The 16324-nt window shown below is 39.8% G+C and overlaps 1 protein-coding gene across 4 annotated transcripts in view; it reads right to left on the bottom strand.

Moving 5' to 3' along the window:
* The window catches only part of NLK (nemo like kinase), a 64332-nt gene that overhangs the window by 4426 nt on the left and 43582 nt on the right, over positions 1 to 16324 (bottom strand). For all 4 annotated transcript variants that reach the window (XM_074890638.1, XM_074890636.1, XM_074890639.1 and 1 more), the window contains 5 exons: positions 14744 to 14850; positions 12780 to 12865; positions 11658 to 11867; positions 6918 to 7019; positions 1447 to 1533 (listed from right to left, as the gene is read on the bottom strand). In XM_074890638.1, the coding sequence (XP_074746739.1) occupies positions 1447 to 1533; positions 6918 to 7019; positions 11658 to 11867; positions 12780 to 12865; positions 14744 to 14850 (592 nt within the window). The remainder of the gene's footprint in view (positions 1 to 1446; positions 1534 to 6917; positions 7020 to 11657; positions 11868 to 12779; positions 12866 to 14743; positions 14851 to 16324) is intronic.

Genomic DNA, 16324 nt, shown 5'->3' with positions numbered 1-16324 from the left:
ATAATTACTTTCTCCAGATAACCTTAAAATTATGACTGCTACAATAAATCAAAATAAGGCCAAAGAATTTAATGTTAGCAAATACAGCATTGTGTAGGTCTGTACCCGGCAAAACATTTTAATGTGTCCTTAAGTACAGATTTGAAGTAAAACACAGACTGAAGCACCACTGATTACAGACTAATTCAGGATATGGCATCTGGAGTTCTGAGAAATACTTTACACATCAGGTTTCAGAAAACAAGTGGCGGAGGAAGTGCAGGGAAGAAGGGGGCCAGAGCAACGGTTTCAATTACAAAGTCGCTTTTCACTTTACTAAGACTTTTTTTATGCATTACCCAAGTACGCAGTGTCTATGTGTCCAACATCACCCCGTCAAAAAAGGAGAACACCACCTGTTTCTAAAGATTTGCAGACAGAAGTCCTGCTGCAAATTCAAGGTGTAATGAAATCCGTTGTTACAGGTGAATTATAAAAAAGCCCCAAACACAGAGAACAAAAGTTCCGTGCTCAGAGTTACGCAGCAAAAGCAGTGGCAAAGCTTGAAGTAAAACCCAAGTGTCCCAATTCCCTGGATACTTTTTAGATGAAACTAAAATCACCCGTTCTAAAGGATTGCCCTGGTTCTTTAAAAAGAAACCAAAACCACATTTATTTAAGTGTGATTTGGGAATGATAGTATCTTAAGTGCTGAGGGAGTCAGAAAGGAAAAAAAATTAAAGTTTCTGTGGAAGTTATGAGTTAACATTTCTATGTTTTTGTTCAGTGTGCAATCTTAAGTTTTAAAAAATAAAATCAAAAGGTATTGCCTTCTGAATACTTCATCAGTTACAAGCTTCGTCCCTTGCAGTTCAGGCAATCTGTCTATTTTTCATTTGAACTGATAGGGGGTTTTCTGTAAGAATGAAATAATTAGGATCATTGATTCAGGTATCAGATTTTCTAGTGACAATTTTCTATAGTAAGCCCAAGAGATGAAATCCAAAATCCACAGCAGCACATTTTTATTAGAAAAACAGATGCTCAGTGGAAAAAAAGATCCTGTTATGTGACTGTGTGGATGCAGAAGGAATTTTTTGTGTGTTGCAAGACCATGAACACCCACGCGTCTCTAATTAGAACTGCATCAGAGTATCTGATGTTCTGCTACCTACACCTAGCTAGGAAAAGATAGCATGATTCATGAACACCCTCATCTTTCTCACTCTGTCGTAGCTTTCTTCAAAAGACCACTAGATTTTAAATGCAAAACCCCCATTCCAGGGGGAAATTAATTGACCAATTGTAAGATGGTACTTTTAGGTCTTTTACAAACCCAAAAGTACTGAAAAGCAACGCAGAAGAAAAGCAGTTAAAGCAGTCCTTTGCATAAATATTCACTGAAGTAGCAGACAACAAAAACCGTTAGAACAAAAAGAATTGGAAATAATTTTAAATCATACTTACTGGATCAAAGACCAACATTCTGCAAAGGAGATGAACTGCTTCATGTGTAGCTTGACTGGAAAGTGTATATAGGACAGGAAGGGATGGCTGTAGGGAAACAGGAGGAAGAAGAGCACAGACAGTCCTGTCAGATCCATCAGCAAGAAACCGCTCTTACAGCGCGTGTTATTTTATGGTTACCAAGGACAAACTTCTTGTTAGAAAGGACATGCACCACCTAACGCTTTCCAACGAGACAATGATCGCTATTACAAAACTCAGCAGTTGTAGCAGAGATCCAATTGATTTTTTTTTTTCCTTAGTTCCGATGTAATCCCTGGACAAACCTGTATTGTATTTATTTATTTTTCTATATAGACACCACTTGAAGCTGTAGCTGCTCAGGGGTTTGATTAACCACATCATTTCCAGTATTTCATTTTTCTGATCTCAATCACTGCCAAATTATGGATTATTTTGCTTTTCCTTACCCAGGCGATCCATATCTAACTGACAGTGACATCTAGCACAATTAAAATGACCTTCAGGCACACAGCATTTTACAGAGATAAATAGGCCAACTACCAAGGTTTGAAGGTCTGGGGGAGGGGGGAAGGGGGTTCAGTGAACTCCCCCTTGTTTTACAGTGCCGTACTCAGGGCACGAACTGCATGGTTAAAAAAAGCTGGAACAACCCAGAAGCTGGCGGTAGCAGCGCGATTCTTGCTCTGGTTAGCCCCGGAAAAAACAGCTCTGCAGATCATTTTCCTCCTGTATTTCCTCGTTTGCTCACACTCACAAGCACAACAGCCTGCCCATTCGGAAAGTTTGCAGCTGTAGAGGAGAGTGAAAAATCCTTGTGGTACAAATGCCCTAGTAAAGATGGACTTTAAAGACAGATTTTAAAGTCTCCTTTGACTCCGGAATGAGCTTCAAAGATTATTTTTTTTTAAAGCCATAATGTCAGTTTCCAAAATCAAGTAAAATATTTTCCTGCTTAATTGACACTATTCCTATGAGGTTAAAGAATGGCAGTAGAGTGCTCTGCAGTCAGCCTGCAAAATAAAGTGTTGCCAAACAAGTAAACAGTTCCTCCTTAAAGCAAAGAGGGAGGGAAAGAGTAAGATGGGGGAAAACGAAGTCTCAATTTTCACACTTGGAAGAAAACAGAACTACAAGCCTATTGAAAAAAGAAACTAAAAACCCAACCAAAGTAAAAAAGAACCCCATAGATATTAGACCAGGCACTGCTGCGAAGAAAATTCCTACTACGGAGTGGGTTACTTCTAACTCCAATACTCCTAAAATTTTTTTTTTTTTTTAAAGGAAATAAACCATCCCATACATGCGCAGCCACACACACCTTTGTATTCTTCCCAGGAAAATTCCAACAGCATTCCTACTGGTTAGTGAATGCAGGTGTTGGGAAGAGCCATTAGGGCAGGAAGAATTTTAGAGCGCTTCGTTAGTGTGTGCGATTAATTGCTATTGAGATGTGGGAAGAATATACTAGCTGGCTGACAGAAATGACTAAAACATTCTGCCTAAAATACAACAAATCAATTGAAAGCTAGCTAGCATATTTATGGGACAATATTCACTGACAAACTCTGCACGGATCCACAGGCTTCCCAGAACTGCATTAATGCTGCACAGACCTTTAAGGGGTATGCAGTGCTAATATTTGGCAGGCATCTGTTGCCGCTACCTGTTTAGCAAAGCAAATGAATACAAGTTATTTACGTACTGTAAATTTGTCAGCATACATAAAAATTACACCTCCACAGCAACATCATTCTAAGTTAACCCTGAATTACCAAGTACAGCGCTAAGCACTTCTCAGCCTCAGTTTCTAAGTACAGTCTATAGAATATAAAGCTGTAATATTTGGTAACTTCATATGATTTTTCTAATTAATAAGTACCATCCACACAAAAAAGCGCTGTCATCCAAGCACTGTGATTAAGTAGGTTTCATCCATATACTGGGGCAGAAAAATATGATTCCATTCCTTACTTATGGATGCTGTGGCATCCAATACAAAGGATGCACTTTTTTTTGGTACAGTTATGCCCCTTGTCTGCCATTCCAAGAGCACCTGGTTATACACAGCTTCTGGGGACAGCTTTTCCTCGGCAAACTGCAATCCAGTCCACAGCTAGAGATCAGAAACACTCCTGACAAGAGTACTAGCAAGGGCAGAAGAAATTGGTAAAAACTGCATTACTGTAAGATCTGATTATCATGGAATCAACAGTCAGGTCTTTTAGCAAGGAAGGTGCATCACAGCGACCTCTGTCCCGCACCAGAGAGCACAAGGAGCACAGCAGGGAGGGGATGAGCTCCAGCACACGCTGCTTTCAGGAGCGGGTCAGCACACTCGGCCGCTGCAGCCCAAACGACTCCGCACCGCACGCTGGGAACACGGGAGGAGACGCTCTGCCCAGGGCTGCCAGTTCAGCAACTTTATCAATTCACTTAAATCTACTTTGAAGTAAAATTTTTAAATACAGAATTGCCAAAGAAGTCTCCATAGTATGTAAATCTTCATTATGCCAACACACAGTGGGGTGGGGGTTTTTTTGATCAGAAACTTCACGCATTAATCTATTTTTACATAAAGCAGCAAAATGCTTTACCCTTTAACTCCTACTATGCTCACCTACATTGATTAAAAATAGTTTGTGTGACAAAGTAATCACCAGTTCCTAACTTGGTTTTCTCTCCCTATTAATCTAGTTAAGAAACTGGTAACATTTAGCTATTTATAACCGGCAATATATCCATTTTCAAAGATGAAAAGCCATGAATTTGCATTCAAACATCAAGTGTGCTCGAAGTTGAAAACAGAACTATCACTGAAGAAATCATCTAGATGCACTGTAGCCCCTTTTTCCAAGTTGCAAATGAGCACACCAACTCCAGAGACTGTTCAGCTTCTGTGGCACTCCATGAAAGCCGAACGCTGCTTTCCTTAACAGACACAGAACTAAGTGCTTATAATTTATTTCCTATGACTTAGTGGCTATAGGATGTTAAATCCATATAGGAAACATTTGATATGGTGACAGCACCAAGCTGTGTGGTGCAGGAAGGATGCCATCCCGAGTGAATGGACATGCAAACCTCATGGAGTTCAACAAGGCCAAGGGCAAGGTCCTGCCCACGGGTCTGGGCAATCCCCAGCACAAACACAGGCTGGGCGAGGAGGGGATGGAGAGCAGCCCCAAGGAGAAGGACTTGGGGGGGTTGGTGGGTGGAAAACTGCCTGTGAGCCAGCAACGTGCGCTGGCAGCCCAGAAAGCCACCCGTGTGCTGGGCTGCACCCAGAGCAGTGTGGGCAGCAGGGCGAGGGGGGGATTCTCCCCCTCTGCTCCGCTCTGTGAGACCCCCCTGCAGTGCTGGGTCCAGCTCTGGGGGCACCAACAGCAGAAGGACACGGACCTGCTCAAGTGGGGCCAGAGGAGGCCACAAAGATGCTCAGGGGGGAGTTGGGGTGTTCAGCTGGAGAAAAGAAGGCTCTGGGGAGACCTTAGAGCGGCCTCCCAGGACTGAAAGGGGCTACAGGAAAGGGGGGAGGGACTCTGGACCAGGGGTTTAGGGATAGAATGAGGGGTGACGGTTCTAAACTGACAGAGGGCAGATTTAGATGAGATCTAAGGCAGAAATTCTTCCCTGTGAGGGGGGTGAGGCCCTGGCACAGGTTGCCCAGAGAAGCTGTGGCTGCCCCCTCCCTGGAAGGGTTCAAGGCCAGGTTGGACGGGGCTTTGGGCAACCTGGGCTAGTGGAAGGTGTCCCTGCCTGGGGTGGGGGTGGGACTGGATGGGCTTTGAGGTCCCTTCTGACCCAAACCAGTCTGTGATTCTATGATACCATTTCACCTCGCTTGCTTTTTAGTATTCCTATTATTTAATGGGTCCAGAGACACAGTTTCAGAGGCCTGTACAAGAATAGCTTTAGCACTGGGATTAGAAAATTGGAAGACATTCTTGTACCCATTTCAGTTCTTGATACAACGTCATGGTTTAACAAACTGAATAAGGATAACAAACTCCAGAGTTCTTGCTTACTACTACCAAGAGCACAACTACTGCACTTTGGAAATGTCAAGTGATTATCAAATTATCAGGATTTAAGACCGATGTGTTCTATAAAGTATCTGGATGTATTTGCATACTGTTACATATTTTTATATATGAAGTATAGTGGGTATATTTCTCCAATCCCTATAAAACCTTTTTTTTAACACCTCAAACCTTGAAAGTGCAGGATTACGTGCTTAAAAGTTACAACTCTTCTACCATGTGATAGCAAAAAAATAGACTTGATTTGTTTTAAAATTGGTAGAGAAAGTCTTAAGGAAATCCTCGTATTATTAATGTTAAAAGAAAAAAACCTGTCATGAAATGGAATAGAGACAACTTGATGTAGTGAATCAAAAGTGCCAAGGAGGCAGAACTCCCACATGTTAAAATAATATAGCAGAATATATATTTAATGCTCATTTCTATGGTAACTACTATTGTGGTGAGTAGACATTTGAGAAATTACTTCAACATGCAGAAAATAAAGATGCAAACTTAACTACTGGAAAGATCTGCTGTATTAATATGTACAGGTTATTAATTTTGTTAATTTTTACTATCTAGCAATCATTAAAATGACCATATTGGATGGACATACTACTTCATTACTGTACTACGGATTCCCACATAAGCATTTCTTTGTATCTATTAACAGTACATTTCATTTGCTCCTTTTATTGTCCAACCAGCATAATGACATCATCCTGCCTTTTTTTCTCTGGTGTGGTGGGGTTTTTTTAGTTCACTTTTACTTCAGTTATGTACAATGTTGTATCTCCATTTCCAATACCTTGTTCAGCCTTTCACGGACAGCTGAGGGGCCTGCACAGCTGTGTGAGGGGACCCTTTGGTGATGAGTTGCCTCACTGTTCTCTTTACGGACCTGGATAATGGGTGATTCCCACTTCTAACACTCTAGATCCTGACAGTACAGGAGACCCTCCGGGCTTTCTAAACTATACTGTCAATTTTAATTTATGTCTTTTGGCAATACTATCACTTAATTTTAACATCTTCACTCAAAATAGCTACCAAAACTGTCGCTTCAGAAAAGGAGACTTTGACCTGCATCAAGTCAAACAATACATACAAGACAGAAGTGCACTTTACTAGAGAGAAACCACCTTGTCTCAATAGTAGTTTGAATAACTGCACCGTTAACCCACGTCACTGCAACACCACAACCACCTTTCTTTGGTAAACTTCACCCGGTTTACAGGCAGAGACAACTCTGAGATTAAATATCCAAACAAAGTATTTATGAACAAACACGCCGTGAGAACTTAATCAAGATGTGAAACCCTGCGATGATGCAGCATCCTGCACAGAGGAAATCCTAACTCACAGGGGCTGACTGAAGGACTGTCTTGACCAGGTGTAAAAAAGGCCAGTGACCTCCAGCGGTACCTGTTTATGAGGACCCCTGAGTATATGTGCCTTGGCGCCTTCACAAGCCGTCCTCATCGCTTCCAGCGACGGTGTTCCCAACAGGTCTGTGATCAAATCCAACTGTAGGTATAGAACATACAAATTTGAGATCTTAGACATATAATAATATATTTCATTATGACAGCAGATTCTTAGGCTAACATAAATTACGTTTAAGGTATGAATCAGTTCAAAAGCACTATTTTACAGATAGTAAATTACAAATATTAACATATACATTTATTAGATAGCAAATACAAACATCTGTCACTTCACTGAAAAAGCCCTAACAGAAGCTGATTTTCAAGTCTGGGAGCTTTTTTTGTTGATAGGTTTAGTAAAAAATTTTATTGCAATTTAAAAGCCAATTTTACATCATTAAGAAAATTGTTAATGGTGTGTTACTCATTCTAAAACCCAAATATTCTCAACTGCCTGTCAGCATTGCATACCAATACAGCACAGAAAATTACCCCCTGAAACAGGTCAACTACTACTTAACACAAAATATTTTGCCATCAACAGGAATAAAACAATAGAAAGTGGGAAAAAACCCTCAGAACTGCAGTACAAATATACTACATAAAAATTTCCAATATATGAGAAAAATAAGTTTAAAAAAAAAAAAAAAATCTGTCCAGCATCAGAGGAAGGAAAACAGGTGGTGCTGGTTATAAGGAAAACAAAACCTACCTAAAAAAGAGCAAAGATGATGCTGTGTTTAAAACCGGTCTCGGGTTTAAATGAAATGACATTTCCTTCACCTTTTTCATTTTGGAAAGCAACAGACAAGCTTTCACCTTATTTCTACAAAAGTGTGTGCATATACTCCTTTAGTGAATAAAAGCAAAAAAAAAATCCCCCTGTATAAGTCAAGCAAAATAAAATTTAAAAAAAAAAAAAAAAAGTCTTGTCAGTGGTGCGATCAGCACCCTGCTTCCAAGTGCTCCCCTGTGACCACCATCCACCCCTGCTAACGAGCCACTGCAGAGCTCTCCTCTGAGAATAAGCCCATTACCATCATTACACAGGCCTTGGGCGCATGAAAATCACCCGCTGCCTGTCGGTAGAACATTGTGCAACGGGACTGCTGTTTCCACACCAAACTGTAACTCTGCAAACTGGCGTGTTCTCTCCATCTTTTCCCCCCTCTCCAGCAGAAGCACTGGTCTGGCCAGTGCCTCGAGGCACACGCAAGGTCACAACTCGCCACCGATCGCGTGTCCTCCCATCTGCCTTGGCACCGCCCGGCCAGGGCTGGTGGAACTTCGTGTGGGAGTGACAGCAAAGTACCCACATTTGTAAGGAGATGGAAAACTAGACAGGAAAAAAAAAATCCTAACCCTTGAGTTTTTAGATGTGGAAAATATATAACTGAGAAACAGACACATGGAGCTGATATAATAAAAGATCAATGTATTTACAAAATGGAAAGAGTAATATAATAAATCATAGAGTGTGTCAGGGAATGCAGACGGCATCAGCACCTGTAATTTTAAGCCAACTACTCCTGAAGCACACAGCAATGACATGTTAAAATACATTTATACCTACATATATATAGGTATGGATATAAATACCTACCTATATATAGATATGGAAATAAATACACACACTTTATTCTAATAGTTACAAGAAAAAACACTGAAAACAATTTTCACAATGATCTCCTGAAAATTCATGTTTAACATCCCTCAAGATATAAATTTTCCTGTCTTAGCCCACACGTCTCTGATCCACTCACAAAGAATTTTGTTAAGAGGTCTGATTTCATTTATCTAGATGGATGGCATCAGCCATTACGCATATTTTTCTGAAGTATTACAAAATACATTTTGAGATTTTAGTGTAAAAATAGAAAAAAATATTACAAAACATTCCATTTTAATTCCACTGACCTCGGCTGCGTGTACTTCAAGTCTTATGGGTATATACACTGATTTTACATTATTATGTTATTATTTTAGGCCAGAAGTGCCCTTTCACCACTTCTCAGCCGCTGCCACTGCCTGCGCGGAGCGTCCCGGAGCACGGGGCTGGGCTCCTTTCAGGTACGACTGACTGGGGGGGCCATTCCATGAGAACGTCTAAAGGGACGGCACCTGCCAGCGGGCAGCCAGCCTGCGCAGCCGGGCCAGGCCCGCTCCAAAGCACCCCCCACCCTGAACTGGGCAACGGGGGCTGCCGGGGCCGCGGCACCGACCGCCGCGCTCTGCAGATCCCCTCCTGCTGCTACGCACCCGCTGCTGGGGTAAGCTGCTCAAGTCAGAAATACAGAAGCGGTGCCCAGCAGCACACACCCCCTTGGTACCCCGGTGTGCGGAACTGCGCGCCTTCCCTCCGCACACCCCGGGCCAGAAACGCGACTTCCCGCACGGCTGCGGCTGCTGGGCAAAGCCCACGCTGGGCTGGCAGCGCCGGCCCGCTTCTCCCTGACCTGCCAAGTGGGTTCTGCTTACCGTCTCAGGCGTGCGACCCGTTATTTTAAGGAGGATTAAATAATAATCAGCAAAATCAGACTAGAGGAACTGGCTAACCTAGGAAGGTGGTTACAACTTAGCACTCTGTTACCTGCCTTTTCCAAAACAGTCTTTAAAGCAGAGAAAGGCACTTGCTCCCACAGACAGTCACAAAAACAGATATCACCCTTCCTGCACTACAAGACAAAATTAGATGTATTAAATGTTTCTGAACATACAGCTAAAAATAACTTGTATTTGCACCTTTAAAAATGCATTTTAAAACAAAAATAGATTCTATCACACAAAAATGCTAACTATTCTAAATAGTATCAGTAAAGAGCAGAAATAGGAGGTGCTAGGAAATACTATATTTGAAAGTGTTTCTGATTATCTAAGCCTCAGTATAGATTATCTCATTTCTTACTTTTGTAAGAAATCCCACAAGATCCTTATCAAAAGTTAGCTACTGCAACTTGAATAAGCAACTTAGATATATTCATCACTTTCAAGATGATACTACGCAAAGTTTAAAGTACCAAAATCACCAGTTCCAGACTGGTTTATAACGTAAAGCTTTATTCACTTTCTTCATCACAGCTTTGAATTAAAAATTCCTGTACGGTCAGTTTTAAAATGATCTTTTCCCTGGTTTTTCTACCAGGAAAACTTCAGCCTGACGATGGCTATCCTGACATCAGAGGGTGTTTGCTGTCCTGGTTAACTCCCCTGCCTGCACGGCATAACCACTCACTAAGGGGCACGGCACAGGCCCGAGGAAGGACCGTAACACTGACCAGCCCAAGGCACTTCTGCACACTCTACCCACCTTCGAATAGTACTGAATTTCTCAGAATAAATGGAAATATACATGGTGATTACTTAAACCATTCTACTGCACAGGGATTATAAAAGATCTGGGAACTCTTATGTAAATTTATACAACTTTTCAATCGAATAAAGCGAACACCACCCAAAAACCCCACCCCATAATGCTATTCTGGAGTTATCTGATGAATGTCTTTGCCCTTTAAATTTCAAGAAGGACAGCCAAGGCTATTAAAATCACACATATGGTTAGCTTCAGTGTAGCAAAAGATCAAAGGTTAGAAAACCAGGAGACCTTAAATATTTTTGAGACTGCAACAGAATAGCTGTAATTTAACTAGTAGTTCTGGTTACATTGCGGCTTTCCTTCTCTGCAGTCTCTTCACAAGGGTAAGACGGGTGTGTTTTGGGAGGAGGTCTGCTTTTGTGATCATACAAGGTATCAGTGCAGTCTACAATGACGAGCAAGTCCCTCCTTGGGAACAGTCCTGCGGTGACACGATAGGTACCACTAGGCAGGACACAGCATTGCAAACAAGTATATACAGCACAACGTTTTGAATATACCAACGTTGAACCCCCTGACAATGCTATGTGCATAAACAAACAAGAGAAGTAAAGAGTTTGGAATGTCACCTTCAACAAAAGTTTGGAATGTGTTTTTACTTCTTGTCAATCAATATACGTAATCTCACAATTTTAAAGCTATGTAGTTTCTAATCTATAGATGAATACCGGCAACATTGAAGATAAACATTTTTATGTCAGCACATCTTGCTCCTTCTCTTAGATAGAAGTATCAGTGCATCCATCTCTAATATCTTGCTGCTGACATTATTTCCTATCTACTGTAAAAATAGCACTTAAAGATTATTAGAGATAGAGGTATATTAGCTTGCATACTGTTGGAATGGCGATGAAGCGTTCTGGTGCATCCCATGTTTTTATACCTAGCTACAGCTATACAACATTAAAAAATATTCAGTACTTAATACACACTTGACCATTACTAAAATGAAGCAGTCTGAGCAACACTACTAATTGGCAGTTTAAATGTTCAAGTGCCAATACTGTATCTCCAGTTACATCTTGACAGAAAACTTACTACTTTCTCATAGTAGTTGTTACAAAAAAACTTGATCCCAGTTATATCACCTTTACCTTATCTCAATAAAATGCTACAGCAGGCTTTGGTACCGCAGCAGATTACAGGGGATTACAAAAAAATACACATTTCAAAAGCTAACATTAATAACCACTACTTTTAATGCTGTCTGGAAGCTATCATTTCAGTGTTTCAAAGTAGCTTGGATTTTTGCCTGTGTGTAAACCAAGCAAAACAAAAGCAAGTTTGAGGTTCAAAATGCGTCAGTATAACTGATTTCATGAAATTATGCAGTAGAAAAATTTTTAAAGGGAAATTTAATTATACCTGCTGTATGGGACTCTGTGCCTGAAACAATATTCTTCGCCCAAGTAATTCTGCAAAGATACAGCCTACAGACCAGATGTCAATAGCATTGCTGTAGTGACGGCTGCCCATCAGGATTTCTGGAGCTCGATAATACTGAGTGACAACTTCCTGAGTCATGTGACGAGATTCATCTAATTCTTCCACCCTGGCCAATCCAAAATCACAAATCTAAATTGAGAAGGTAAATAAAAAAATTAAAATAACCAAAACACTTAATGCATTTCAAATAGGTAACCTTCTGGTAATGAAGCAGGAAATTCCAAATCAGCATTTAAATAAATCAGATAATCTTCTGTAACTGCATAAGCAAAGGGAAAGGGGAACAGGAAGAAATAATGCTACTTCATTCCACATTCATTTAAACTTTCTACAATTTTATCTGAAATCACAATACATTTTTAGTTGGCGTGACAATATTTATAATCTAAAAGATTAAAAACTTTGCACTAAAAAAATAAATACATATTGCCAACCTCTGTGTACAGAATATTTCATTCCAAACCAGATTTCATTTGTTCATTCTATGCTTCAAAATGTCACAGAAAGATTCAGCCTTCTACTCATTTTGGCTTTGAGAATTTTTAAAAATTTCTTGAACCAAAAGGGTTAAGAAAACAGACCCAAACTTTCACAATTAGAATGCTTAGCAAATCAGTGTAAACAAAACTTAACTTTCTTTTATATTTGGCATAGCTATACAACATGCCTAAGTCCTCCAAAATTTCATATGCCAAAGAAGTTAATGGAAGAGCCTTGGGCATTCTGTATCCAGCACACCGAACACCGACATGGCAGTGCCTGCAGAAACCGCCTGCCCTTCTCGCTGCTGAGGGCACGAGAGATCCCACCAAGTCAAACAAGAGTCATGTCTGTCTTGCTTTCACAGACTGGGGGAGAAGTAGGGAGAAAAGGGGAAAGGAAGCTCTTTCATTTATCATTTTTAAAGAATCTGTGGGATTTTTTTTTTTAATTACTCTCAGGAAAAGCATTCATATTAAATGTTTTTGTTGAAAAAAATAACAACTGATTTATAATGAACAGCATATACATATGCACATTTTCAATAAATTTAAGTAGCACCTTAAGAACACAGTTGCTGTTCACAAGTAGGTTCCCTGGTTTAATGTCTCGATGTAAAATGCCAGCAGAATGTAGATATTTCAGACCTGAAATATTAAACGAAATTAAAATAAATACCTTTTTTCCTTTTAAAAGAAGTTTAAGGCTGACAACATTTTCCTGGAAGATCTTGCAACTCTTGATCAGCAAAGACTTTGCCATTGGCTCATTTTTATGACTCTAACTTCCAGTCTCTAGTATACATTGAGTCACTCAATGAAAGGAGAAAACCTTTGGAGTATGCAAACTAGACAAAGCAAGTAATTTAAGCAGTCTTTTTTTTTTTTCTTTCTTTCTGTTTGGGTTCTTTTTTAGAAAAAAAAAAAAAAAAACAAACAAACCCAAACCATCATCTCCCTGGTTCTGACATGGATACTCTGCTAATCACAACACTGGAATATTGACACACACCTCTTGCTGATGTCTTCCAGGAACAATTTTAACTTCTGCAGTGCTAAAATTTGACTTAATTTCCTGTGTAACTGCTGCACTTCAGAAATAAACTCAGATTAAATCCAAGATAATTTGCATATTTAATTTTTTTTAAAACTTTTTTTTCAAACTAAAACCTCATAAGCCAGCAGCAGGTAATGTAAAACAAGGCTAAGAGAATACAGGCCCAAATTACAGTAAAGCCTGGGCCCTTTTCTTAGTTGTATTAGTACAGAAATTCAAAGCTAGAGCTAACGAATTTAGGACATCTGATCACAGCCATTGGGGATGTTTCTAACATTTAGATGGTTAGGAGAGAAAGGTAACCTATGCTTCCTGACTGCTTTTGCTGTCCCTGAAGCTGTAATTCTGATCTTTTTAAGAAAATGAAGGTAATGCAGAAAGTGCCTCCCTAAGTGGAAGAAAGCGTACCAACATGAAGCTGTTTATGCACATGAACTACAGCAGTGGACAAAGCACGGAAAATGGAAAAATGGCCATAATTCAGGTAGGGTCAGAAAGAGCAAAAATAAATAGCAGCATTAAACTGGGGAACACTAAGGTCTCAGGTCAAATGTCTGGACAAATGGAATGAGAATTCAAGTAACCCTTGAACAAACTTTAACTGACGGTTTTGCATGGCCATTTGGATAGAAAAATGGCAATTTGGACAGAGTTTTCAGTGTTCCCCCAGTCAAACTCCATAATCTCAGAGGCACAAACGCTTTTTGTCCTTTAGGAGTATAAATCTTTTCTCTAGCACAACAGGTACCTGAAATAGCCCATACTAATTCTGGATCTATTTTAGATTTCTTTGCTCTGCTCTTTATGAATACAGTCTACTATTTATTTCCCAACAGATCAAATTGACTGTTTACTTCCAGCTTATTCCAGTGAAAATACTCAAGTAAAGCCAATGGAAAAGCAACTGGATTAACACTGATCAGATGTTCAGAAGACAAGCACGATAATCTAATTTCTTGGACAAAAGTTTCCAAATGGACTAAAAAAAATAAATCAGGTTTAAAATTACCATTATGGTAAATTGTTGCAGCTAAAAATCAAACTTTAGTGGACTGTTCCATAACAATTTAAACTAGACTGTTCTCCAGAATACCTGAAGTGGGTATAGTTACATATATTTATCAGTTTGGCTCAGTCTAGGTGTCCTTTCTGTACCTTGATTCAAAAAGCACTGGAGGCTGTTAAACACACACAACCACCTTAAGACTCTCACAGGCCACTGAAAAAGCCTTTGCAGCTGAAGCTGTCTTGCCATCTTTACCCATGACTGTGATGGAAAGCAGCAGGGCTGCCATATTCTTATAACTAGAATAATTAATGCTTACTATTCATTCATAATATTAAATTAAAAGAACAAGTTTCCACAGGAAACTTATTCAAGATGAGGATGTCTTGAGAATAAACATTAAGAAACAGAAAAACTACTACTACTACATAATTTTCATTAGATTTAAAAGAAGAAAAATTACCTCTTAAAATCTGGTAAAGAAAAACTTTGACATGATCCGAGCTGAGTGGCTGAGGAGAGACGATAATCTTATGGAGGTCACTCTGCATCAATTCAGTGACAACATATCTTCAATTTATTAGTTAAGGCAAAAGCAGAAAGTCCAGCACATAATCTCTTGAAACATTTACTCTAACTCCTAGGAATTTGAGCTCTTACAGGTCAGAGCTACTGAGTAAAAAAGAATAAAGCTTCTTCAGAGGTCAAGTCTCCAGACTCTTACAAGAATGAAAATAAAAAATGGGTTGTGAAAGAAAACAGATTACTCAATAAAGTAGTGTTTGCATTAAGGTAGTCGCTACAAAATTATTTCAAAGTCAAATTACAACTCAGAAAACAAAATAAATTTTTAATATAATTAATGGCATCTTGAAACCTTTAAATTTTTCCTTAGAAGTGGTAAGACACAAATTACAAACAACTAAAGTAGCATCTTCTTAGTGGACATACAGCAATGTAGCTTAACCAGACAAACCGGCAAGTGCAAGCCTGTGAAAGTTGGTTATCTAAGTACCTTGCAGGTGGCTACCCAATCAGTAATGCAGACTTTTAAAAATACCTGTGTTTCCCTAAATCTACCCAGTACCCACTCTTGTACCTTCTCAAACATCATATACACATGCATACAAATCCCAGTCATAAAACCTCTTCTGCGTTATAACAGAAGAAAAAAAAAAAAAGCTACCAAACTTCTATCTGGAGGAAAAACTAAAAAACCAAACAGTAAACCACTATTTCATGTACTCATAGCCATGCAGAACACAGCAATAGTCATGCTTACTGATACTTTACACAAATACTTGAAGATACAAAGAGTTATGCTGTCGCTTATACTAAGGTAAGGTGTGGATTAACGTACCGTGTTAATTCAGGAAGCGCTAAAAATATGTTTCAAAAATGGAGAAATATGGAAGACACAAGCAGCATATCTCAACCCACAAAATCAATATCGTAGTGTCAATTTCCTGAATATGTTACAGTAATAAAACACATGCAAAAGTCATTAAGATAAATACTCGGGATCCCACAGACATACGCTGCCTAGGAGCTGTGCGGGGCAGGCAGTGACAGACGGGCTTTGCTGCGGCCGGCGACGAGGAAAGAGCCTGTCGAGTTGCAGAGAAGCTGCTGCCGTGCTCCGCTCACAAACAGCACTGGCAAATTAAGTTTTGGGTTTGGAGCTGAGGTTCAGAACGGAGTTTACAGCAAAACCACAGCACCTCAATTTTCAAGAAGGATTGAACCTGCAGTACTGAGAATCTTTTACAACAAATAAGCTTGATAATTAAGAAACATTAATGCTAAAAGCTCCCTTTAGCAGTCGTATTTGAACCAAAAATCTCTGATATTATTACACTTGTGGCTGAGGAAGGTAAAACACGGCAGCCAGTGTTAACTGAACCTCTACTTTACAGCAAGGTACCCAAGGTCTCTGAGCGCCCCGCGTCAGGCGTTGAGCAGCAGGAGTCACACCAAGCCCTGCAACATTCAAAACAGACCAAAATGCGGCAGAAGGGTGGTGCACGCTGCCAAGGTCATGCAA

The sequence above is a fragment of the Strix uralensis genome, chromosome 20 (assembly GCF_047716275.1).
Source record: "Strix uralensis isolate ZFMK-TIS-50842 chromosome 20, bStrUra1, whole genome shotgun sequence".
NCBI classification, from domain to species: Eukaryota; Metazoa; Chordata; class Aves; order Strigiformes; family Strigidae; genus Strix; species Strix uralensis.
Note: the sequence above shows the minus strand (reverse complement) of the source record. Positions and strands in the feature narration are given on the sequence as shown.